Source organism: Melozone crissalis, unplaced genomic scaffold (genome assembly GCF_028551555.1).
Source record: "Melozone crissalis strain CALT ecotype California unplaced genomic scaffold, PUWL_Pcris_2 ptg000012l_1, whole genome shotgun sequence".
NCBI classification, from domain to species: Eukaryota; Metazoa; Chordata; class Aves; order Passeriformes; family Passerellidae; genus Melozone; species Melozone crissalis.
The window spans coordinates 2671039-2697780 of record NW_026535790.1 but is presented as its reverse complement, the minus strand read 5'-3'; the positions used below and the strand labels follow the sequence as shown (position 1 = coordinate 2697780).

Below are 26742 nucleotides of genomic sequence, written 5' to 3'. Positions count from 1 at the left end.
GCAACTCAGAAAGCAGCTGAATATGCTGTGGAGCTACTGGCTGCAAGCAGTCATGGATGCTAAAACATGCACAACTTCAGATAGCAAGAAAATACAGAGAGAGCTGTGAGATACTGAGACATTGCATGTCTGCTTCAGTAGTTTCTGAAGTCACAGAGTGCCAGGGCCTGGGAAAGCATCCAGGAACACACCAGGCACTGCCTGTGCCTTCTCTGAGACCCAGCACTGCTGCTGCTAGGGACCACGGGGAGGACAGCGGTCCATCCTGGTATCACCAACCCTACGCATGCTGGTAGGGTCTGGAGCAGTTTTTCTCACCGACAGGTTCACAGATGTGCTGGGTTAATGGTCAGACTCCACGATCTTAGTGAGCTTTTCCCAACCTCAGTGATTGTATTACTATACCATCCCCTTACCTGCAAAAGTGCTGCTCTCGGACTTCCCTCGGTAGGTGTACAGGTGGGAGAGCCACAGTTCCTCCTTCTGATCCATGTGGGAGATCATCTCCAGCTGCTTTCAGGGCACCTGCTCTGGGGGGAAGACACGGGCCGGGTCAGACGGGCCGGGATTCACCCGACCGAGCAGGGGTTGGATCTGCGGGGGTGCAGCAGAGCCCCGGAACCGCTGCGGACCCGCGGGCTGGGGGGGAATGCGGGGGCGCCCAGGTGAGGGGGGCGGGGGGGCCTGCCGGGGGTCTCAGGCTCGCCGGTGTCCGCTCCCAGCCCCACCGGGGGTCTCGGCCCCGCAGCTGTCCCCGATCCAGCCCCGCCGTGTCCCCGTCCCGCTCCCTCACTCGCGCTTGGCTCCACTCGGTGGCTCCGCGGCCGCTGAGGCGCGGTCACGTGACGGCCAACGGTGGCCAATGGCGGCCCCGCGGGCCGTGAAGGCGGCCCGGGGTGGCGGCGGCGGGGCTGAGGTGGTGACAGATCTGAGGTGGTGGTGGCGGTCTCGGCCCACTGAGGGCTCGGACCCGTCCTCTGCTGCCCGCTCCGTCCTGAGCCTTTCCCCTGCCCCGGCCGGAGGTTTCCCTCAGCCCGGCTTCAGGCGGGAAGGGAATGGCCGCCCCGGGGAACACGGAGCCTCCGCTGCAGAGGCTCAGGGAGCAGGACGCGATGGCAGCCAGCGCTTTGTGAGGGAAGGGCATTTCCAGAGGACACCAGAGCAGAACTCTGAGATCTGTATCTGGGCTCCATGTCCCTCCAGGACATCGGTGCCTCATCTCTCCAATCTCTCAGGGACTGGACCCACCCAAGTCTCCGAAGTGTTGTGAAGGGAGCAGTGGGATTGTGCTGATCTTGGGCATGAATCTGAATTCTTAGCAATCACAAGTGATTTGGGTTTAAAGGAACTTTAAAACCCATCCCATCTGACCCCATACCATGGACAGGGACACTTTCCACTATCCCAGGTTGCTCCAAGCCCTGTCCAGCCCAGCCTTGAACATGTGCAGGGATTTGGAGTCCATATCTTGCCTGGGTAATCACAGGGATGACTCTGCCAAAGGCTGCATCACCTCTCCCAGGCACTTTGTGTTCCATTAGACATCTGACATAAAACCCTCCAGAAGAAATTTTATACTGGAACAATATGGAAAGCAAACCAGCAGGAAGGATTGCTCTAGGATTTATCCCTTCCATATATAAACACTGGCACTGTAAGTGTGGATCTGTTGGCCTGGCTGAGTCCAGGCACTGGGACATTCCCACCCACAGGTGTTAGGAACCCCTTTGTTATTACGAAAATAGGTTTCCCCAAGTCTTCTCCACCCCCAGTTGAAGTTTTTCAGAGTTCAACTTTAGGTTTTTAGGCATAGGCTTCCCAGTCGTGTTCTCACCCCTAGTCGAAGATGGGAAGAGTAGTCTAGTTCAATAAAGTTCATGTTTTCTATACAATCCTGTGTTTGTTTACTGTTCCATATGAAAATGGACAGGATTTAAATTGTTTATTGTATATAAATCAAAATCAAATTCTGTATAAAAAATTATGTCAAACATATACAAAGATATCTAGAAATCTGCCCTCTTTTTGTGTTCTGTCCCTGTTCTTCAGCGAGCCTTTGCACACTCAGAACTGCCAGAACAGACAGAAGTCAGAAGTTGTTTTGAAGGTAAATATTCAATATATAAAATACAACAATTTAGGGTCCAAGACTTCTCCAGGGGTCCCAGACACTTTACAGCTGGGACCAGTCCAGTTTGGCAATGGGACTAATCCAGGCAGTGGGTTTAGCTCAAGCTGTGAGAAGTGCTGAAGAGTTCCAGTGCTCAAAACTGCTTAAACATTTTCTTAAAGACATCTCTGCTGGGGGCTTTCCCATGACATGAGGTATCAGGGGCACTTCTGGGAGGTGTCACAAAGGGAACAGAACAAACCCATGCCCTGTTCTGCAGCCATATCAGAAACACAGATTTAGGAGTTTTAGTAGAGATGGCCAAGTGAAGCAAGAAAAAAAACCTTTTATGTATTTCCACAGCATTCTGTGCCTTAAAAATCAGCAGTGCAAACTGTGCTGAAGAAGTGAAGATGGAAATCACAGGAGTGTAAACAGGCAGCACTTGACAGAGTGGATTGAATCCTGGAATGTGAAGGGTGAAGCATTTCTCAGCCCAAATCCAGGGAATAGGTCCTGGCACTGAGGGAAGCACCAGCACATAGAGAAGTTGGGGACCTAAGATCTATTGGAAAAATGGAAAGAAAAGGCACAGGAGTCAGACTGGGTGAAAAGAGGTTGCAGGTGAGCTGTGTGCTGAAGGCAGGGCAGCCACGGAGAGTTTGTGCAATCGGAGCAGAGGGCTGGCAATGGGAGTTCTCCAGGATGTCACCTGGGATCAGGCCACCAGGAGCAGCAGTGCTCCACCAGCTGGGAACGAACGGGGCTCTCCAGCTGGGCAGCAATCCACGGGCAGGAGTTTCAGCAGGTCGGGGTGGGCTTCACTCGGTATCTCCTCCTCTGTTTCCTGCTCTCCTTCCTTTTCTGCACCTGCTCTTTCCGGGCTCTGGCCATGGTGGTTGTGATGCACTGAGAATCCAGGAAGTCCAGCAGCTTTGCCTTGGAGATTTTAATGCCATTCTGTTTGAGCTCTGTGTGCAGGTCAGCCAGCTCGATGGGCTCGTAGAACAGAATCCTGTTGTACAGGGCCGTGTTTGAGCGGATGTAGCACCTGACTGCCTCCAGCTTCTCCTCCTCCCGAGCTGCTGCTTGAGATGCTGGAAACTCCTCTTCCTCCTCCTCAGATGTAAAAGCACAGGTCTCAAATCCATTCACAAAGGAACTAAAAGCAGGATGAAACAGATTAGAGGTCAAGGAAAGAACAGCCCAACCAAGACAGGACCAGAGCTCCCCAAATCCCTGATGGTGAAGCCCTGTGACCTCCCTCTGTGGGATCACAGACCCTGCACTACCAGCACCCACAAAATGAATGAGGCAGAACATGGCAGGGTTTCCCATCCCAGCCAGCCCAGAGCTGCATGGAATTTCTGGCTCCTGGCCCTTCCCTCCTGGCAGGTTCTGCCAAGGGATGCTGTGCTGTCCTCTCCCAACTCCAGCTGCAGGTTCTCAGGCAGCACAGAGTGCTCCATGTCACTGACCAGGCATACCAGATTTGGGCCTTGCTCATAAGCAGCCCTTTTATGTTCTGAGAGTAGTTCAGTGGGAATTATTGACTGAAATAGTTCAGTGGGAATTAGACTGAAAATCCAAAGCCTGTTTCTTTTGTAGGAGTGTGATGACTTCTACATGACTCACTCAAGGAGGTGGCAGGGCAGCTATAGGCCACAGGGACAGTCACCTCTGTTTGCCTCATTCCTAGCTCATCTCTGTCCTGCACCCCTGAGTGTTTTGTGCAGGATTTGTCTGCCTCACCTCTGTGAACCAAAGGAGATGTCACTTCCATCCAGTGAAGAACGTGCCGACTCCTGGGATGCTGGGAGCTCCTCACCATCAGCTGCCAGGGACACAGATGGCCCTTCCTGCTCTTTGGCTCCTTCTGGGTGATGTGTCACTTTGGTTCTGTCCTTGGGTGGGGCACAGCCTGTTCCATGGGATGCACCATCACCCTTGGCAAGCTGCTTTCTCTTGCCCCCAGCCCTTGGGGCACAGTTCCTGCCCCCAGCCCTGCCTGCCTTGGGCTGCCTTGGGGACTTCTGGGGCAGGGGTTGGGAATAGGAGATCTCATCCTCAAAGTCAGAGTCCCCATCCTGGTGAGTGTACTGGAATATCTCCTTCAGCTTCAACACCATCTGGCGCTTTGGGAGAGCACGGACCCCGAATCTGAGAGAGAAGGTGGAGTTTGGGTTACAGAAATGTGGTACCTTCCACTGTCACAGCTCAGCACGAGGCTCAGGCCAGGAAGTGCAGCTGGGAAAGTGTGATGAGACCTCAGGAAGCCCTGGCTGGAGCCTCACCATGGCTCCCCTTCTTCCACACTGCCTGCCAGCCTCTTGTAAAGAGCCATCCTGGGGAGGGAATGCTCACCTGCTCAGCTCCTTCTTCAGCTGCGGGGTCTCCATGATGGAATAAGCTGGCATGGGTGTCACTGGAGTGCTGGGGGACCTGTTGTTCTCCTGACAGGAAGGTTCTGCAGCAGAATGAAATTACTGTGATGAGAATCAGTACAGAAAGGATTAAAAATGGCTGGCAACTTCTACTCTTAGTGGCAGAAATCCAGTATTATCTAATAATTGTTTAATACTTCCTTATAAGCTGCTTTAGTTATTACTCAGCTTTATATTGGATAGAATAGTCAGCACTTTTTTTACCTCCCTTAATCGGGATACTTGGTTTTCCTTGACTTTACATCAGAAAACAGTTTAAACTGGGACATATGTCACATCTGAAAATGAGGCCATTCAGGGCTTTGTTAGAACAGGCAACATTTAGAAAGCAGTTAAAACCATGCTTACTGAATTCTGTGCAGTGCTCCTTCTCCCAGGAAGCAAATTTCCTAACAGAGTCTTGATGCATTAAAAAATTGAACAAATCAAGCTCCTGGGGTCTGGAGTTAGATACTGATTTAATGGTTCCAGTTTACTAATACTGTGAAGCTCAGCCAGTCTCACATATCGTGTTCTAATCACCCCTTAAACTAATCATTTAATATGGCATAATTATTTAATTACATACTGCAATGTAATTAAATCATCATCAATCCAGTGGCAAGCAGGCCTGTGTTTTACTCTGCTTTGGTTGTTTTTTCTCTATCCATGAACCCACAGCTCCTGCAAGGAGCACTGTCACTACCAAAGGGCTGGTGACAGTGAAACACTCCAGGAATGCCACATTTAGGCTCTTTCCCACAGCAAATGCCTGCACCTCCTTTGTGCCTGGCCCTGCATCAAAAGCCCAAAGACCCCTTCAGTGTGTCAAGTGCATCACAGGGAAGATAATCACTAAAATAAAAGCAGCCCAATAAATCTAGTATCAATACAAGCTCTCACCTGGAGTCTTGACAGGATCTGTCTGACCAGCCCCTGCTGCAGCTGCCAACCTCTGAGACAGAGGAAGAAACTCTGGAAGTTCATCTTCCTTCTCTTCTCCATTCCAGTCATCCCAGATTTTGGAGTCCAGGTAACTGGCTCTGCTGCCCATGGATGAGCATGGCTCAATAGGGCTCTTTTCAGGGCAGAGCAAGGTTCTTCTCCTGCCAGCAGCACCTCCTTGGACAGGGGTGCTGCCCTGGATTCCCTGCACCTGCACTGCGCTCTCCCCCTGCTCCTGCCAGGAGCCAGGGCTGGGGCTGCTGCCCGTGCTGCTCTTTGCAGGGCTGACCTGGCCAGAGTTGTGGCTGTCCCCTCTGGCTGGGGACACATACCCAAGGTGCCAGCAGTCATCCACAGGGATTGGGGGCTCCTCACACAGCAGGACACTGCTACCCAGGGAAGGCAGACTGACTTCCCTGTCACTGTCCTCCAGCTCAACCACACTGACGTTGATTTTATCTTCCAGTGGCTGCTCCTTGCACGGAGGCACCAGTGTGGGTAAACCTGAGATGTTGGCACATTTGCCTTCCCTGCTGGTGTGGCCAGGGGAGAGGAGAACTGCTGGAGAAACTGGAAGGGGGTTCTTGGAAGAGGATTCTGCTGCTGGGCTGCTGGGTGGGCTCCTTCCACTGGCCAAGTCCTCCACAGGCAAATGTCTGTCTGACAATGTTGTTTCATGAACTTTTATTAAATTTCCAGCCATTTCATGGTTACTATTACCTGCTGCTAAGTTCTTTGTGCTGAGTTTAGATCCTGAACCCTTTAAAGAATTAATACTTGTGACCACAGTCTGTGTTGAGAAGCTTCTGCTTTTGCTCAGAACTGGTGTTCCTGGCACAAGCCAGGAGCTGTCTGTGCCTGGAGACATTTCATTACTGAGCCTCTTCCCAGGGCTCAGGTTTGGACTCTGTTTGATCTCTGTGCAAGCACCTGTTTGTCTGCTGAGAGGAAATTCAGGGGACACCTTTATATCACCACTTACACACACTGTGTCTGTATTGCCACATGAGACCTGGGCTGATCTCCGCTCTGTTTCAGGGACTGATGAGTTATGGTCAGGTTTTGCTATCTCAGGACCTTGTTCCATGTCTGTACACTTCAGGTGCCCAGGGACTTCCATTTCCTTCAGAGCAGAGTCAGAGTCTGGCAACTTCTTGTCTTGTTCTAACTCCATTTCATCATCATCATCAGAAGAAGATAAAACAATAACATAACCCTTCTTGATCCTGTGAGCTGCAGCACCCTGAGTCCTGCCTGGTGATGACAACACTGGGACATGTGTGTTCTTGTTGGATTCACTGTGAGGAAGCTCTGCTGGAGAAACTGTGACCTCATTTTTGGATGCAGCACCCAGCTCCTTGGCTTTCTGGGAGTGTATTTCATCAGATGGGAATGATTTTTCCTTTTTGTTTTGCTTTGGTGTTGACACATGTTCCCTGGCAAACTTTCCCTCTGATTTTGGAGATGCAGGTGAAGAGCCAAGAGCAGGAAAAAGGGACACACAAGGCTGGAGAGTTGGACTCCTACAAAATCCATTCTTACAGGGAGAGAAGTCTTTTTGTGACTTGCTGAACACAAGTGAATCATTAAGACCAACATGTTTTTCACTAGGGGACTTTCCTGATTCTTTGGTAACTTCTTTCACCGGGGAAGGTTCACAGTGATACCCCTGAGAGGCAGAAAACAAATGTTCATAGCTGTCATTTATATCAGTGTCACCCTGGAAACCAGGAAAGTGCTCTTCACAGTGATCTGCCTTGTCATGTGAGACCTGAGGTGACCTGGAATCCTTCACATCCTCAACAGCCCCTCCTTTATTAGCACCATGGGAGGTTCCATCCCATTTCTGAGGTTCACTGTGGTGAGGCACAATAGAGGTCTGTGGATCCTTCATGCTCTTGCACCTATTTACATTCTGCATCTTCTCTTCTTGGGCAGACAAGTCACATTTAGATCTTTCCTCACCGTTGCCATCCCTCAGATCTTTGAGGCTGTTGCTTACTGAGGCAGATTCAGGTCTCTTTACCTCTTCCTGCTCAGTTTGCTGGTTTGTACCCTGGACTGCCTCAGTGTCACTGCCCATGCTGCAGTCTGTTCCCTCGCTCACCTCTCTTTCACCCTGAGCCATCTTCCTCTGAGTTGCAGCAAACTCATAGATTTCCTCCAGCTCTTGTTCTCCCACCTCACTGCCATCCTCCTTCTGGCACTCAGGGCTCAGCATAGCTGCTTCTTCCTCATCTTCACCCACCCACACTGACTTCAAGAGGTCTTGGAAGTTCTCAGCTCTGTCCTCACAATCTTCATCATCCCTCACAGAGATAAGATCATCTTCTGAATCCCCTCCAGAGGACACCTGGCTTTCTCCAGTGCTGCTTTCACACTCTGCCATCAGTTCCCTCACACCAAACCTGCAGGGATACAATAGTAACATTAGAATTTCCTCCTCCAGTATTTCATCACCATTTGGCTGTCAGATCACTTTTGTGAGCTTTGCAAGAAATGTACATGAGGATGTTGACTTTCCTAAGATGTACAAGATCCAGTGTCCTCCTAAAATTCCAAACACCCTTTTCCAGGTGTCACTCATATGAAAGTATCAGGCACATTCTTCCTTTTCTGTGTTTGAGACTGACTACATTAAATCCCCTTGGCAATGGGAAAGTCCCATGGAATGGCTGAGGCTGGATAATATGTGCCATGTGCAAGATTCCTGGCTTTTCTGAGTGACAGGGCACCTCTCTATATACATTTGGCAAGCCCCAACCATGTCCCACCCATATCTCAGCAACTGCTCCTGTTTCAAGCTCTTAGACCACGACAGAGAGCGTGGCTGACGCAACACATCAAAGCCTGAGCATCCAATACATTCTACAAGTGTTGTTCAGATGAAGTGAGAATCACATAACAGGAGTTGTGCTCATCACCTTCAACATCAGCTGCCAACAGACATCCTGAGACAAACTCAGCCACAGTCTGCTGAGCCTGTACTGAACACAGAAACTCTCACACAGTTTTTCAACTGAGGGCAGGATGTCTTTATGGGCAAGCTCCATTTAAGATGTAGCAAAGATCTATGGGGATTTTGTAAGCCTCTAAAACTGCAATGGAAGATGTAAAACTGGAATATGTTCAGTATTTGCTCAGCATATCCTGAACACAGAAACTCTCATACAGCTTTTCAGCTGAAGGCAGGATGTCTTTATGGGCAAGCTCCATTTAAGATGTAACAAAGGTACATGGAATTTGTAAGCCCTTAAAACTGCAATGGAAGATGTAAAACTGGAATATATTCAGTATCTGCTGAGCATATCCTGAACACAGAAACTCTCACACAATTTTTTAACTGAGGGCAGGGCGTCCTTACAGGCAAGCTCCATTTAAGATGTAGCAAAGGCCCACGGAATCTGTAAGCCCTTAAAACTGCAATGGGAGATGTCAAACTGGAAGATGTTCAGTATCTGCTGAGCATATCCTGAACACAGAAACTCTCATACAGCTTTTCAGCTGAAGACAGGATGTCTTTATGGGTAAGCTCCATTTAAGATGTAGCAAAGGACTATGGAATTTGTAAGCCCCTAAAACTGCAATGGGAGATGTCAAACAGGGCTGAAAGCCCGAGGGGCTCCAAGCCATGCTCAGGGCACACACCTGGCAGCCAGGGCCTGCAGCTGGGGCCGCAGCCCAGCAGGGAAGTTGGTGTCAGCAGCGTAGAGGAAGCGCAGGAAGGCGGCCACGGCCTGGGCTGACACATCGCTCAGCAGCGCCCGGCGCGTCGGCGCCGCCCCGTCCTCCTCCACCAGCAGCCCCTCGCTGTGCACCTGGCAGGGAGAGCACAGTCTGTCTGCTGACAGAGCAACACAACACCTGCACATTCATCCTCGTTCCCACCAGCTCCCTCCCTTCCCTCGTGCCCAGCCCCAGGACCAGTTATGCAGAGCTCCCTGTGGAACAGGCCATGTCCTTCCTGACCCCGTGGCTGTTAACTTTAACTACTTGCCTTAGTCACATGTATGAAAGGTGGTCTTAGGGTTCTCCACTTAGTTTTGCAATCAAATTACTTCCCAGCCCAATTTCCATCTACACCTCTCTGTATGAGCTTCATCAGGTGTGTTTTGAATTTACCTGGAAGCTGCACAGGAGCAGGTTGGGCACTATTCACCTTAAAATACTCTGTGAGTATAAGAACTCCTTCACTAGCCTTGCAAAAAGCACAGTCAGTGCAGGTACCTCCAAAGCAGGAGTGACAAAACCTCTCTGTAGATTATTTTCAAGTACTTCCCAGAAACTTCCTGCTCACACTTCCCAGCCTGGGTGACAGGCAGAACACACCAAGATGGACAAGGCAGTTTGTGCTTGCACAAGGACAAAAATGCAAGGGCAAGGAGCCCTTTGAAAGGTTCCTTCTGTTATTATGATATTTTTTGAAAAATCCCTTTGCTAGGATTTTTCTCCTGAGAAGCTGAGAAGCCTCAGGAAAGAAATGTAAACAATAATTATCTGATTGTCTGGGAATGTGGTCTGGAGATAGTTTACCACCAGGTACATCTTTGATTAGTTCTATGTGAATTATTTTTAATTAATGACCAATCACCATCAGCTGTGTCAGACTCTGAGGAGTCAGTCACCAGCTTTCATTATCATTCTTTTTTAACTTTCTGATGTATCATTTCTCTTTCTTTGCTATAGTTTTAGTATATTGTCACCCTGATTTTTTAAGATTTTCTAAGCCTTCTGATGGTTACATTCTTGTAGCAAACTTTCTCACACACTTTCTGTAAATAACTCATTGTTTTGCATTCTTTTATAGAAGAAGAGAAATTTGATGGACTGTTAGTCTGTCCAGTGTCAAATGGACAAAACAGATGGACTGTTAGTTTGTCAGTGGAGAGGTGTCACTGTCACCCTCCAATCCACTGTCTCTTTTGGAAAACTATAAATGTTGGAGTCGGAAAATAAAGTTCCCTTTGCTTCACCTTGAGAGCAGCGGTGTGCGCTTGTGTTGTTTTGTGTTCCATAGTGACAGTATATGATATGATTTAATAATAAATCAACCTTCTGAAAACATAAAGACAAATTCTCATCTCTCACCTCATCCTAAAAACCTCACAACATCACATCCTTCATTGCTCATGGGTGGAATGCAAGGATCCTTGACTCCCCATAGCCTCCCTGAACAGGATAAAGCAGCACATTTTTCACCACTTTGTCAGGATTTATTCTGGTTTCCTAAGCTGAAACACCACTGCAGTTCCTGAGGCATTGCCATTGAGGCCAGCAGTGCTGTGTGCTGGTTTGGGGCACTGGCTGGCTGTGAGGTGGGGCAGTCTGGGCTCTCCTGAGCAGGAGCAGGAGGGATGGCAGCAGCACTCACAGCCTGGGCCGCCGCCGGACACCGCGCGTACAGCACGAACAGGTGAGCGTAGAGAACCTCCCCGCTGTCCACCTGGAACTGCACATCACTCAGGTGGGGGTTGTTGACCATGGCACCAAAATCTTGAGCCAGCAGCCCCAGAGAGGACTAGGACACAGAAGGAACACAAAGGCAGGTGTTAGGTTACAGATGTCAAACACTTTCCCAGAAGAATAAGAAGGGAGTGACCCAGTGTGGGCCCAGCCTGGACATGCCACCTCTGCCTCCTGAAGGCAATCATCAGCTTTATGAACTTCAGCTCTTCCACAGGACAAGCACACAAGTCTAACAAACATTCCTGCTCTGTTTTCCTCTACTTTTTCCCAGCCTGCCCATTGTGGAGAAAGGGCAGTTGTGTTGTATTCTGCTGTACTTGTCACAGCACATTATCACCTCAGATCTCACCACACGTTTCCTGCTGTGGTTTAGCCACAGCCTGTAGCTGGCCTCTTGATCTACTGCCTCCCACCACAATTTTAGCAAACTGTAACTTCCACTTCAACAGATTTGAACTCAATTCACTATAATCAGGATAAGAGGAAAGAGGGTGACTCAGGAAGGGGTAATGAGCCTTTCTTCTCTCTTTTTTACTGTCTGGCAATGACAGCTGAGAAGAGCAGCTCTGCAACAAGGGGCCCCCATAGATGGAGGCATCCAGTTCAAAGGAATTTATGAGCATGTTACTGAAACCTCTTTTGTAAGTTGCACTCCATTTTAAAAAAGAAACTATTCTATTACCATTCCAGAACCCCTGGCTAGAATTCTGGGGAGGGCTGAGTTACCTAAGGCTGGTTATGGTGACAGCAAGGTCAGGCTTGGGACACGCTGCCAAAGACAGCAAGGATGGCAAGACAGCTCCTCTGGAGCTGCTCCCAAGCAATCTCCTGAAGACTCAGATCTCTCCTGGGGTTGCAGTTCTGGAGGTGGCCCTGGAGTGCTTCAGAGAAGTTTGAAACACCCTCAGATCACAGCTGGGTTGAGAAACTGCCTAACTGCACGTGAACAGCAGTTTATGGTTAACATCCTAATCATTGACCTTGTACTTTTCAAACCTACTGCAAGTTTTATTCCAGGGAACATCTGCAGGACATGCAGTTCCACCTGGAACAACACAGCTCTTCATTTTCCTAGCAGGTTTCTACATTAGCAGTGAGCTGTGGAGAGCCAACCTTTCAACTTGCTCCAGCCAGCAGGAATTAGCAGCACACACCAGAACACTTCTCCCAGCCTTCAGAGGTGGGCTAGGGAACATTCTGCATGTTGTGGCAGTGCTCTGGACTGATCTCCAAAGGGAAGGCAGGAAACTCAGTCTGGAAACTAATCTGACTCCTCCTGTTTTCTTATTCTTGGCAGGTGGGATACCTGTGAGGCTGCCCTGGGGCTGCCAGCAAACACAGGCTCCAGATGTGACGTTCCAGGCAGCGAGCCCAGAACAGCTTTCCTGCTGGTGCTAAAATTATCAATCAAGAATGGGGAAATCAAACAAGGCCAGAAACCTCCTGGCTGCTCCATTCCCTGTGCAAGGCACAGAAACTGGCCAAGGAGGCAGCTCTGAGCAGGTGTGAGCTGTGTGCTGGAGAACACCCCAGAACATTCTCTCCTGCTGAGGAGGCCACTGAGACTGACCCCACTGATGTGACCAAGGGTCTGAACCACAGGGGATGTGTTACCAATGCAATGAGTGCATTTGCTCTACATGGTCACACTGTTTGTGCTCATATAAAGCACAAATCTCTCTCACTGGCAATCCAGCTCTTCAACAACACTTCACTGGCTCAGGGAAACTGTAATGGAAACAAGCAGACTGAAAAAAACACCATACTTGTTTTGCTGGGAGCAACTGAGCTTCAACAACAGCGTGAGAACAGTTTCTGTATTGCTAAAGGCCTCTGGTTTAATAGAAAAACAAAACAAGGCTTTTCCTGTTAAGGATATTTATTTTAGTACTCCCAAAGAATATTTAGAGTTTCTGTACCAAATAGCTGGGATCCTCAAGCTGAATACCAATTCTCACCTCAAGGAATTGTCTCCTTTTAGAAGTATCTTAATCCTTTAAGCACAATATGAAAGTATGTTGTAGAGCATCAAAATTTATCCAGCACCAGAATGTACTTCCCTTCAGGACATGATTATTTATTATCAAGCAACAGATAGTAAGTTTCATCAGATAAAGTGGATGACCTTGGTAAGAAAATGAATTAGTTTTACTTTGTATGAACTTCAGTTGAATAAAACTGATTATACATTCATGGAAAATTACACATCCCCTGGTGCATGTGGGACAAGATGACACCTACAGAACACCACATAAAAAAATAATCTGTGACTTCCTAGGCTGTGTTTCTCACTCAGTCACCATAGAGCACACACTGATTTTCAAACTACATCCTCTGTGTTCCCACAACTGAGAGTCTTCTACACCAAACCCTTTAAAAAGCTCAATTAGCAGCAAAAACTGCTTCCTACCCCCAAACACTGTCAGTGCTACAGTTCCCTGACCTGCACAGCCTGGCCTTCTGTTCCCTGGCATTTAAATCATCTCTCATCAGGCAGGACAAGCACTGAAAAACCCCCAGGATGGAACACCCCAGGTGTGCTGATCTCACCTGTGCCCATGAGGAATCCTCAAGTCACTGTGAACCTCAAGCACCACTTTGTTTCCACAGATAGGAATTGGAAATATTCCACACTTCTTTGATTTGCACAAAGGAACAGTTTTTAATTGTTATAGATGAATATATAAAGAGTAGAAAAAAGATTATCCTTACTTTTTTAGTGCTGCTCCTGAGGAGGCTCTTCTTCTTGGATGGGGGCACAAAGCCACTAAGTGGGGGATCACTGGAAGTCAGTTCTTCTCCTCAGGGAAGAAAATGCAGATCACAAATCACATACAACCTCCTTGTGGGACAGAATGATCTAAGAACTAAGAGGATCCTGATCCTTGCTGTGACAGCTGCTGTGACCAGGCTGGCTGGGCTGAAGGCTCAGCCTCTCCCTCAAGGCTTTTTGCAGGGTTTGGCTCTGGGTTGTGACAGCCTGAGGGTACCTAAGCACCATTTCACTGCTATTTATATACATTAAAGGGCCAGGGACCATCTGCTGCAGTTTAGCAGGGGAAGTGAGATTATATCCAAGTGCAAATGCAGACAGCTGAGCTTAGGAACTGTGTTCTCTTTCACAGATGAACAGGAGACAGAACAGATTCTGCTGAAGAGCCAGAGCACTTTAAGGGGTACCACTGCCCTCAAAATGTGCAGTTGTGCACCACATGCACTGTGACTGGGGACATTAGAGAGCTGCCCACAGAGGAATTCCAGGTGTTGTATTTTTTCAACCCTGAGTAGGCACAGATAAACTCCAGGTTTGTGTAATCCGTGTCCAACACAAAATCATCTCTCCTGTGCATCTCTCATCCAACTGTCTCAAGACCTGAAAAGACAGTGCACAGAACAGAAAGGCTGTCCAGGTAGAATCATGGAATCCCAGACTGGTTTGGGTTGCAAGGGACCTAAAGCCCATCCAGTGCCACCCCTGCCATGGCAGGGACACCTCCCACTGTCCCAGGCTGCTCCAAGCCCTGCCCAGCCTGGCCTTGGGCACTGCCAGGGATCCAGGGGCAGCCACAGCTGCTCTGGGCACCCTGTGCCAGGGCCTCAGCATCCTTATAGGGAAAATTTTCTTCCCATTATCTAATCTAAATATAACCTACTTCAGTTTGGAACCAATCCCCATGTCCTGCATGTCCTTGTGAAAAGTCTCTCTCCAGCTCTCCTGTATGTCCAAGATAAGCAGGAATGGAAATTTTGTTCCAGGCTCCCTCCTGGCAGAAAATACTTTTATTTCTTTAATTTTAAAATAAAATCTAGTATATGCTGTCCAGGAATTCTCTTAAAAGCTGGGATTTATGAATAATTTCAGAAATATCAGGTTGATTGTATCTACATCCCATTGCAGGAAGATGTGCCCCCACAACATCACCTCTTGGATCAACACCAACCTCCTGTGGGTGCTGCTGTGGCTCTCTGGCCCAGCCCAGCCACAGCCTAGCTCTGTGCAGCTGAAGGAACCAGGGCAGGGCCCACAAAGCTGCCAGAACTCACCTGGCTGCTCTGCTGCCTGAACATGGCCAGTGTCAAGGTTCCACTGGGTAAGGGTGAGTCCTTCCCTGGCCAAGTCCACCAGGTCCTGTAGAGTCTGAATGTCCTGGCTTGGGGACAAAAGCTGCCCATCTCCTTCAGGAACTGGCTTGGATCCATCAGAAGTTTGGCCTCCAACCTTTGTGCAAGAGGGTTCCTGAGAACTGAGGTCAGGCTGAGTTTGCTGGGATATTTGTGGCTGATGAGATCCCACTGATGGCTGAAGGTTCTCTGGCTTATTCTGATCAAGTGAGGAGGAAAAAAAGACACCAATAAATTAGATCTTGTTTCATGTATTTGCAAGGCTTAGAGTACAGTGTTTATTTCATACTCCTGAAATATCTATGAAGGATCACAGAGCACTGCCCAGGTCCAGGGGATTCTGAGGAACAGCTCTCTGCAGTTCTATGAAGGACTCTCCAGAGATAAGACAGTTCTGAACAGAAGAAAGAAAATTACAATGGAAAATGCAGAAAAGTTGGTTTCTCCAGGAGCTTGTCTGTGCAGGCAACTGCCAAGCAGGGAGAAAGCTCCCAATTCAACATCTAAATATTTAATCATAGCTGGAGTTCCTGGCAAAAGTCACAGCTGAAGCTCTCCAGGTGCTTCTGTTCTGAGTTCTGAAATGCTTTTGCATTTTCAGTTACATTACATGTAACTAAACATTAGTTACATTTTATATGTAACTAAATCAAACTTTCACCTTGGAGTGGGTATTTTCCAGGTTTGGTCTTTATTTCACAAAAAATAATTTTGCTCATTTACTTCTAAGTAAAAATAGTTCAGCCATTTCTGTGAATGGAAAGAATCAGAAGAAAAACACACTCTTGCCATGATTTTAAAGACATTCCTGCTTTTTATTTTTAAACTTCTCTGGCAGGTTCTGGCTTGAATGAAAGGTCAAAACTTCCTAGAATGGAGTCCCTCCTCTCCAGCCTCAACCTGCAACAAGCCACAGAAACATTGGGCTTTGACTAGGGAAGAAGTATTAAATAAAACACCTAAATATGCACAGTAGATTTAGAACAGGAGCACCAAATACTTCTTCAAGAGAAGAAAGAGAAGTGTTATCCTTCTTGGAGAAAAGAGACTGAAAGAGCTTTGTCTGTTTCTGTGGGCACTTTTTATAAAAATACAGAGAAGTGGAAGAGGCAGATCCAGGGGGAACCAAAATGAAAGAGTGGAACTGAGACCTGGACTAAGCTCACATGCAGCAGGAGGATGCACAGGGGAAGCCTGAGTGCAAATGCTTTGCTGTACAGCTCCAGGCACTCCCACCTTCTTTCTCTGTGCTAGCAAATAGCAGGTTTCAGTTTAAATTTTTCTCCCCAGTCCTTTTTGAGTGCAACACAGGCAAAGTTGACACTAAAAATGACCAGAAAGAAGTGCCAAGCACAAACACAAGACCCAAGCTGCTGTAAATATGGACAAACTAATGAGCAGGATGGGATCCCTTTACTCAGTACTCTCTGTTCCCATCCCTTTTACTTTCTGAAAGTTCAAAAACCATGGTAACATGAACCTTGTTCTCCTCTCCAAAAGGCAGAAAGGAAAGTTCAAGATCCTCAAACCTGACTGGGTATGACCAGGGGAGAACAGGTCATGGTCAGTGAGTGTGCAGAGAGAGGATCACTGGTTTACATTCCAAACCAGGAAACAGAAGGGACACAGGGCAAGTATCAAGAACCAGGACACACATATCAGAGCAAGGACAACAGCCTCACCTGCACAGGCTTCCAGGGTTCAATTGGAGGGGTCAAGGCTGCAGTGTAGAATGATTCAGGGTCACAGGGTCCTGTCAGAGCACTGATGTTCCACAAAAAGCATTTCTTGGCTTTGCACAATGGCATGAGCCAGGCTGCTTCTCCAGATTCATCTTCCAGAATCCTACTGATGGGCAGCTGAGGGGTGGGAGGGAACTCCACCTCTTCTGTCAGCATCATGGCTACTCTCTCCTGGATCCTCTTGTGGACCTTCTCTGGGTCCTGGAGCAGCAGAGGTGGAGGGGCACTGGTGCCTTTCCTACGCCTCTTTTTCTCTTTAAAAAGAAAAGGAACCCAAGTAAGCAAACAGCTGAACACACAGGGCAGAGGAGATCAGCACAGCAGCTTCTTCAGTGCTGTAATCAGTGACAAACAGAAGACATGGGAACACAACTCTTAAGATTGTGCAGATAGTGCAAAACTTCACATGGCCCTTACAGGAGAAATGAACTCCACCAACACCCCCATGAAGACTCCTTTTCTTGTGATCTGGTCATGGGTGAGATCAAACCACAGCCCACAAACACTGGGCAGCTTCCATTTGGAAATGCTGTGTGTTACTAGCTTTGCCTTACTACTAAATCCATCTGAGAGTTCCTATGGGCAGGAGCAGGGTTGTGAAGAGTCAAATCTCCTCTCTGGGCAGCTCTCAACCCTCTCCCCTCTCCCCAAAGGCCTTACTAAACCCTTCTGCCCTCTGGAATGGTGAGGCCCTGCTCAGCAGCATGTACTGGACACACATGGCACTGCAGAAAGGACAAAATTGTATTAGATAATGCTGAAAAAGCTGCATTAATCCAGACTGCAGCAGGAGGAACAGCAAAAGAATCTACTACAGGACAAACAGCAATCATATTTTCATATTATTTCTCCTCACTTCCACAGTTTACAAGAAACAACAGCTTAAGACTATTTTACAGATTCAAAAGAGCAAATCAGTGAAAAAAAGCACAGGATTCATGAACTCCATGGACATCCTGCTGTCATTCTAGACTGCATCTGGATACTGCATATTGTAGAAGCTCTGAAAGCTTAAACAAACCAGAAACAGGGCTCTCATCCCTCCTGTATCCAACAGGGAAGCTTTGGTGGAGAGGAGCCCTGTTACTCCTGCAATACCACAGCCTCAGACACCAACCTGCTGTCACACATACCTGATCCTGGCTTCCATTTGATTGGGAAAGCAGCCACTGCTTTCACATTTGTAACTGATTTTGCTTGTTCCTGCTTTTCTTGCTCCAACAGAGAGCGTGACATTGCCATGGCAACCTGCAGATCTTCATCCTTAGGCTCCATTTTGGCCCTCTTCTGTGTTTTCCTCAGGTCCTCATTGGAGGGGCCTTTCCTCTTTGCCCTGCTGGGCTGATTGCTGAAATCCAAGAATGCAGCAGGAAGCCCCAGTTAATGTGGCTGGATCAGAGACAACAAGCACTGAGTACTCCAGAGCAGCTGTTCCATTTGCTCACAGAGATTCCCATGGCAAGCATAATAAAAACCATTCAGTACTTTCTCTCCTAGCAGAGAGCAAAGGATTTATCATTCATGGAATTTAGAGCAATTTAGAGAAGTCTTATTTTGGGATGTAAGCATCTGTTATCTCTACCTTGAATGACTTTTTCTATCAAAGGGGAACAAATAAGTTGAAGCAGGGAGAAAACCAGATCACCAGAAAATGCTTTCCCACCCCTCTGCTTGCACAGGGAACAGGCAATGGTCCCTCCTTGGCACAACAGGACTTAGGAGCCCCTCCACAAACTCACTCAGGCACCACTTGGTGCACTCAGAATCTGAAGACTCTGCTCAAATTCAAGCACAAGCACATTCCAAACCATCCAAACTCTGCTCAAATTCTGCACCAAGCACATTCCAAACCATCACATCTGCTTCCTCTGGCTCAGGATGAAAGGATGTTCCCAGGACAGCCATGAACTGAGGAGCTGAGGCTCTGGCACCACAGATGTCAGGAAAGGCTCCACACTCACACTCTGTGTTTCACTCAATAAGCTCAAACACACCCATTCAGCTTTACTGAGCACAAATCATTCTGACAAACCACTGCAAGGTTATTTACTCCCCATTTTGCTCCTGCTGGCTTTTGAAGCCATCCACCACCTGACCTCTTCTGAGGGAAATTCAGATTTCTCCAACTGACTGCCACATCCTCCTCACTGGGTCATGGCTCAGGGCTCACCCAGTGTGTGACTCAGCCTTGCATTTACTGCTCCTCCCAACCTCCAACACCTCTCAGCCCAAAAGAAGCAACCAGCATCTTTTATTTTCCTTTACCAGCTTACCTGGGACCCTGAAGAGCTGCATCACCAAGAGTGGCCACCTGCAGCTGCACTGCCTGGAGCAGCAGGTTAGGAGGCACCTCCATCTCCACAGCACAGCGTTTCAGGTGGCTGACTCTGCTCTGGGGGGTTTGGAACTGCTTCCCACAGATGGGACACTCAGGGACCACTGGTTTGCTGCAGGATGACACCTGTGCTTCTTCCATCTCATCCAGACACCTGGGAGACAGTGGCAAATGGAGACTTTACCTATGGAGACTTTCAAGGGTTCATGCTAAGACTGAAGCCATTAGTATCTTAATATTAATACTGGTATTATTAATAGAAAGCACAATCACTTCTAGTATCAGTAACAGCCATGAACATCCAGTAAAGGAACAAGAACCATGTGCCCACTGCTGTCATGAATACAACATGGAACAGTTACATGGAGATAATGGTCTCAGAGGCACATCAAAAACATATTGCTGAAAGGAAAGTGCAGTGAATAACTTTAGAATCATAAAATCCCACATGGTTTGGGGTGGAAGGGACCTTAAAGGACATCTTGATCCATGCCCTTAAAGGACATCTTGATCCATGATTCCCCATAGGCAGGGACATCTTCCACTCCAACCCTGCCTTGAACTCCTCTTGGAAATAAGAGTCCACAGCCTCTCCAAACAACACATTTCATGTGTGTCCACCACCCAGTCCCTCTTCCTGCACTCATTGTAACATTCCAGCTCATTTATAAACCCCTGTTAACAGAAAAGGAGCAGCTGAATTGACATAAAGCTCTAGAGTGCAGCATGATGAACTTCAAATAACTTCTGGCAGGCCAAAACTATGTAAAAATTTGTACTTGTTGTTTTTCTGTTCTTTCCAAAGAGATTCAGGGTGTGAAATCCTGGATCTGCAGGACCTATTACAAAAGTCACTCCCTGGTTAGGTAATGATACATAGGGCTGTGCTAAGAGACCATTCAGCACTGGTGATGACTGGTGTGTCAGTGCATCTGTCCAGCTACAGCTCCACTCTTGGGATGAAGGCTGCTATCAGAAATCCCTGGCTAACAGAACCTTGTAACTCAACACATGATTACATGTGAATGCTTCAGAAAGCCTGACTTTCCAAAAAACATATCTAGCCCTCTCACTGTTTTATAGCTTTTTCAAGCAGCACAAATTGTCTGAAAACAGAAACAACACCTAGAAAGCTGCAGGTGCAACAAGCCTCATCAATGGGAGCCAGTCAGTAACATGATGCAGGACTGGACAATTTACATCACTCCTGCTGTCTGGAAGTGCCTGAATTAAGAATTTACAGTCATTCAAATGTGTTGTTTCTGATACTTCATCAACAGAACAGCACAGTTTCAATTTCCAGAGAGTTGCCTGTGCATAATAATTGTGTTTGATTTTTATCACTAAGGAAATTGTTGAATGAAGGGCAGTAATTTCAATTGAGTCATCTCTCTGAGTAGCTCACATTTCCCTCAGCAAACACCTCAGATACAGTGACATTCCAGATGTCCTTAGATGAATTTTAGCAGAACAGAGCAAACGCAACTTTGTTGGTTGAAATCAGTAGATCTCTAAATTTGCATTAGGGAGTCATCACTAATGGAATCATTAAGGTTGGAAAAGACCTTGAAGATCACCAGGTTCCTTTACAATGGCAGCTCCTCTGCCACACTGCCAATGAAAGCAGATTTGGCCTGGCCACACACATGCAGGAGCAATCAGCCTCTGCTTCCACACCAAAATGGCTCCTTAATTCAACTTTCAAAGGTGAAGACCCTTATGCAGAACCCCTGCTCCCACTTTCTCCTCTGGCTGGGCTGAGTGAGGAGCCTCTGGGGCTGCATGGAAGGACAGACAGGCCCTGCTGGTGTCTGACCTGTTGACGTGCTGCTCTCTCCGCAGGCTGTTCATGGCTGTGAGATCCTTCTGGCAGATCTGGCAGAAGAACAAACCTGCATCCTCCAGGCTTGCCAGGGCTCCCTCCTTGCATTCCTGCTGGAGAGCCAAAGCCAGGGCACTGTCGTGTTCCATGGATGGGAGATGCTGGGCATCTGGCAAAGGAGGCAGAGATGATGTAAGATGGAAAACTAAATCCTGTATGGAAGGTGAGAAACTGGTACACTTGGCATTATTAAACCAGACACGCAAAAACTCATTGCAATCTTTCTCTTGCATCTTCACACCTGATCTCCACCAGGAAAGGCACAACCTGTTCCCTTCCAACACTCCAAGACTGAACTCCAAGACTGTACCAAGAAACTGATACACTTGTCATTATTAGCTTATTAAACCAGACACACAAAAATTCATTGCAATCTTTCCCTTGCATCTTCACACCTGATCTCCACCAGGAAAGGCACAACATGCTCCTTTCCAACATTCCCAGACTGGACCAGCCCAGGAGCAGGAGGTGACAATTCATTCACAGTGCATCACATGTCAGGGACAATGAAGGGACAGTTTTGGCTGAAGTTTTTGGGGAAAATATGGAATTTTATACATCAAATAACACAGCAGATTTTCATGTCCACACAGAACCAACAGGGACTTGATCTATAAAGAACAAACCAGAGTAAATTTGCTGTGAATTCAATTTATCAACACAGAACATACCATGTTAGAGAGTGCTTCGAGAGGTACCAAAGATGGGGCTACCTAAGAGCTGCCTGACACTGTCCCAAGGGAAGGATGAGTATGACCAAGTTCACTGATCCTGTTGGAATTTCAACCTGTTTCCAGAAAGACTATTCCTCTAGAGTTTATAAAAGATTAATTCAGCCTTAGAGAAGAGCTGGGAAAAAAACATGGATAATCCTTTACCAAAGTTTTCTCAGGGATCTGGAGTGATTTCCACAGCAAGCCACTAGGCCAGCAAGGAACAAAGCCCTGGGATCCAGGACTGCTCCTGAGGAACCATTCTCACCAGGCACTCATTCTGCACACATCAGAGCCAAGAGGAGACACATACCATCCTCAGGAGGCTCCTGCTCCTGGCTCCTGGCAGGGAAATCCCAGCTGGCTGCAGCCTTTGGCACGCTCCCATCCGAGCTGAGCTTCAGCTGCTCGGGTGCCACCCTCTTGAACTGCTGCATTCTCTCCACCACCAGCTCTGCCACCCTCACCTTGGGGGTGGGTGAGGAGCAGGATCCTGGAGGGGTAGCAGGAAGGAAGGGTAAGGTGGTCTGGGAACAGCCACTCAGAGGATTTACTAGAGGGAGAGAAAACACCACATTTACCAGGCAGTTTTAAACACACGCTGAGAGTTTCTGGAAAGCCCTTCCCTGACAGCAGCCTGGGCCAGGCTCAGCTCTGCAACAGCCATTCTTGGAGAAGTGAACAATTTGTGTACCCACAGTAACAATACTGGGGTTCTGTGCTACAGGGGCATTTAGAGACTTTTGCATCCCTTTTAGAGGCAGGAATATTGAGGCAGCCACTCTGAGGATTTACTAGAGGGAGAGAAAACACCACATTTACCAGGCAGTTTTAAACACACACTGAGAGTTTCTGGAAAGCCCTTCCCTGACAGCAGCCAGGCTCAGTTCTACAGCAGCCATTCTTGGAAAAGGGAACAATTTATGTAGCCACAGTAACAACAGTGGGGTTCTGGGCTACAGGGGCATTTAGAGACTTTTGTATCCCTTTTATAGGCAGGAATATTAAGGTAGCCACTTGGGGAATTTACTAGAGGGGGAGAAAACACCACATTTACCAGACAGCTTTAAACACACACTGAAAGCTGCAGGGAGGCCCTTCCCTGACAGCAGCCAGGCTCAGCTCTGCAACAGCCATTCTTGGAGAAGTGAACAATTTGTGTACCCACAGTAACAATACTGGGGTTCTGGGCTACAGGGGCATTTACAGACTTTTCTATCTGTTTTATAGGCAGGAATATTAAGGCAGCCTTGCATGGTCTGCAGCAGGGACATGGAAGGCAGTCCCTGCTCTCCCAGCATTCCCACCACACAATGTCCCATTCCTGACTGACCCAATTTATCAGTTTAAGGACTTCCATCACTGGTGACTGCATTCTGGCCATCATGTGTAACACCTACTGAAGGACTAATCCTTTCTGAATTAATCCAACACCTTCCTTAACTCATTCATGTTTTTGCCCTTAAAAACATTCAGCGACAGATGTCACCACACAATGAAGCAGTGAGTGAAAAAGCACCACAATATACTCTGAGCTTGCTTCTAGATGATCTGAGAGTACTTTTGTCAGCTCTGATACTGCAAAATACAGTAAATAATCACTGGCCAACAAATCAGTTTGTAGCAAGGCTTCACCCTACTGAGGGACACACTGCTAGGTTAAACCTGTGTAAGGTGCAAGCCTTCCAACAGTGCTGCTGCATCCCCTCTGGATGGATTTCTCAGAACCTTCCCTGAGCTACAGAGTCCTCCCAGTCCTTGCCTATCTTCTGTTTGAACAATTTCAGCTCACTTACCTGTCAGAGACCTCTGGCTTCCCTCAGAGGTCCCTGTGCTCAGCTGGCTGGCAGGGAGAGGGCTCCTTGCTCCATCCCCCTGTGCACTCTCGTCACTACAGGCTGCAGCATCACCATCTTCTTTGTGCACCAATGTTTGCTCCTTTGGGCCCAGATTTTGAAGGAAATTTTTCTCCTTCACTGCTGGTGAGTGATGAAGGGTTTGGCTCTTAGCAGCAGCTTTGCCTCTTCTCAATTTGCTTCGTGTTGTGGTGCTCTTTGGCCTGTTCTGAACCCTCTTTGTTGCCTCAGCATCCCCAGCCTTTTTCTTTGCCCCACTCAAAATATTTGCCCACAACTCTTTGAAATCATTGTCCTGTTCATCCATTGGCTTTCCAGCAACACTGTGAGGGCTGGAGGGCAGGGGGAAGCACCAGAATCAGTTCAGATTTGCATCAGCCCTTCCAGCACCTCAGAGATGTCCATTCTCCAGACTCCAATGAGCTCACCAGACAGAGGGGACACTTCCAACAGTTCATTCTTCCACACTTCATTCATATTCAGCAGAGCATGTTTTCTCTCCAGGGACCTCACCTGTTTCACAAGCTGGTTCTTCAGAAGACTCTGGATTATAAGTAAAGCACCTCAGTTTGTGCAGAGCACGTGTAGGATCATCATGGTAAGGTACACAGCTTCAGAGAGACACTTAGGAAAGCCCTTAAACAAAGAAACAAAAGCAGGTGGTCATGCATGATGGTACAGGCAGATGCACTGTGGGACAAGCTGTAAACTGCTGAAGGAGAAGAGAATTTGCATAAAATACTAAGATTAGAAACAGCACATATTGACCCCAAAGAGTGTCCCTATAACTGTACCACAGAAATGCCCCAAGCTACATCAGCAAAGGAGAGGAGAGATTTTAAAACAGGTATCTGATGTGGGGCAGGTTTTTGTCTTGGAGCTCTGGATTCAGACAGTCCTTCTGTTACACAACATTCCTACTTATATTTATATAGCACAAGACCAGAAATGCAGCAGGGAAAAGCCCCATCCCTCAGCTCATGCAGTGATTCTGGGGTGTTGAACACTTTGAGACATTACAGTTCCAGAGAAGAGAGCCCAACCTCATTTGGAAAAGTAAATAAATGGAGTTTCTGGCACTTCAGAAGGGGTTTTAGGACAAGTCAGAGAACAATTCCATTAAACACATTCACCTTTTCTCTCCTCTTACTCCCACTGCTGCTCACTTAGCATTAAGCTCTCCTGCTCCTGCTGAATTCTTCCCCTGTGTACTCAATAAACCACAGTCCTGATCATGTTCCCCAAACTGCTGTCACATATAGGAGGTAAACAGACTAAATAAATGCTATTTTAAAATGATTTTCTTAATCTTTTCAGCTACAGCAAGAACAGCAGTACTAGGCAGGGATTACCTGGAACAGCACTGGGTACAGTGTCCAGATGGAAATGTCATCAACATTAAAACTAGAGCTCTATTCTTACATGTTTTCATTGTCCCCTTCTTCCTAGCCCTGAGTTCATGATGGTTCTGGCTATTTTACCAGGGGTTTTTATTGCTCCCAAAACCTGCTTCTTTCAAACCCAAACCAGAGTGTTTCACTTGGAATGGCAGCAGCTGCGGTCCAGTAAAGCTCTGGGCACAGAAAGGCTCAAAAAGCAGGAAAAACACATGGGGGATTGTTTTCTCAAAAGGCTTGGCTGCAGACATCAGAGGCTGAGGAATGCTGCTTACACACTTCCATGGCTCAGCCTTTCCTATAAGCAATTACAGATGTTAATGGATTTATTTATTTTAAACTCAGGCTCCCAGACCTGCAGAGGATTTTGCTGTGAATCTTGGAGTAATTTTCTGTTAGAAACAAAGGTTTTATGTAGCCAGTTCATAAATTTACTTTTTCTGGACAGGACACTGAGGTAGTTATAACTGTAAATTGACCATTTTCTTGTAAGGAGGAGACAGCATGTGGAGAAGTCCCAAATCTCACATCCTACATGGCTTTAAATACCTCAGACACATCTGCACTGCTGGATTATTTATGGTGAGTTCCTGATATTAAACTTTGAAACAGAGCAGCACTTTGGCATTTGCTATCAATGCTCAGTGTCCCAGGCAGATCAGATCAAACCTCTGATGCAAAACTAAGAATTTATCTGTATTATTCCTCCCTTTTGCAGACCCACAGGTTCCTACTCTGTTCAACATCTCAGTATTTCTGAAGTTGCTGCTATTGCTGCCCCTAATAACCACCTTTGGCAAGAGTATGAAGTAAAGGTTTTGAAAGTAATTTCTTTCAGTATAATATTCAATTCATTTTGGATGATTTTAGGACTCAATAAATCACAAATAAAATAATCAGCTGCACTTACCTGTTCACTGAGATGCCAAATCTATAGCCCAGATGTGCCCTTCAAGTAAAGGTGGATCAGCAAAATGGTACAAAGCAGGAGCAGTAAGAACCTGGAAAATTGAGGGGAAAGGATGGATTTAGTGTATTTTGAAATGACTGCTCTTGATGATTCTTTGCACCATGTCAATAGGTACCTGATGGGAGCCTACAAAAAACATGGAGAGGGACTTGGGGCAAGGGCCTGGAGTGACAGGACAAGGGACAATGGCTCCCCACTGCAGGGAGCAGGATTAGATGGGATATGGGGAAGAAAATCTTCCCTGGGAGGGTGGTGAGGGCCTGGCACAGGCTGCCCCATCCCTGGAAGTGTTCCAGGCCAGGCTGAACAGGGCTTGGAGCAATCTGGAATAGTGGAAGGTGTCCCTGTCCAGAACAGGGGGTGGAACTGGATGATCCTAAAGTCCCTTCCAACTCAAATTATTCTGTAATTCTATGATTTAAAAGTGTGCACCTACTACATACCTTCAATTTACTGCCTTGCAATCACTTAGTTAAATCATAAAACCCTTAAAAAAACCCAAACAGCTAAAACATCTGTTACCCCCCCACTTTTCAGAGCAGCCTCTCTTTTAACCCCTGCAGACATTTTTCCACCAGCAGTCCAACCTGACATGCTCTCAAACACACACAACATTTGGGCCTGCTCCCTTGCTGCTTTACACTCTGTGTCTGTTCCAGGAACAATTCTCCTGCCATTTCAGCCTCCAAGAACATGTCAGCACCGTGGCTACAACAGCCCATCAGGGCTGGGCAGGCCTCCACAGCTTGCACACAGCACAAACCTCCTCCCCTCCTGAGCA

General features: G+C 47.4%; 1 protein-coding gene across 1 annotated transcript; it reads right to left on the bottom strand.

The window, feature by feature from the left end:
- Positions 1-1927: 1927 nt before the first annotated feature.
- On the bottom strand, positions 1928-25985 carry SLX4 (SLX4 structure-specific endonuclease subunit). The gene is made up of 15 exons (XM_054270929.1): positions 25902-25985; positions 23535-24230; positions 22052-22291; positions 20960-21134; positions 19082-19297; positions 17942-18156; positions 16749-17062; positions 14989-15265; positions 13657-13745; positions 10850-10996; positions 9127-9296; positions 5437-7886; positions 4475-4577; positions 3863-4270; positions 1928-3272 (listed from the first exon to the last, which is right to left on the bottom strand). Exons 2-15 carry the CDS (start codon positions 23899-23901, stop codon positions 2912-2914), a joined length of 5532 nt encoding a protein of 1843 aa, XP_054126904.1. The 5' UTR covers positions 23902-24230; positions 25902-25985; the 3' UTR covers positions 1928-2911.
- Positions 25986-26742: the final 757 nt, after the last annotated feature.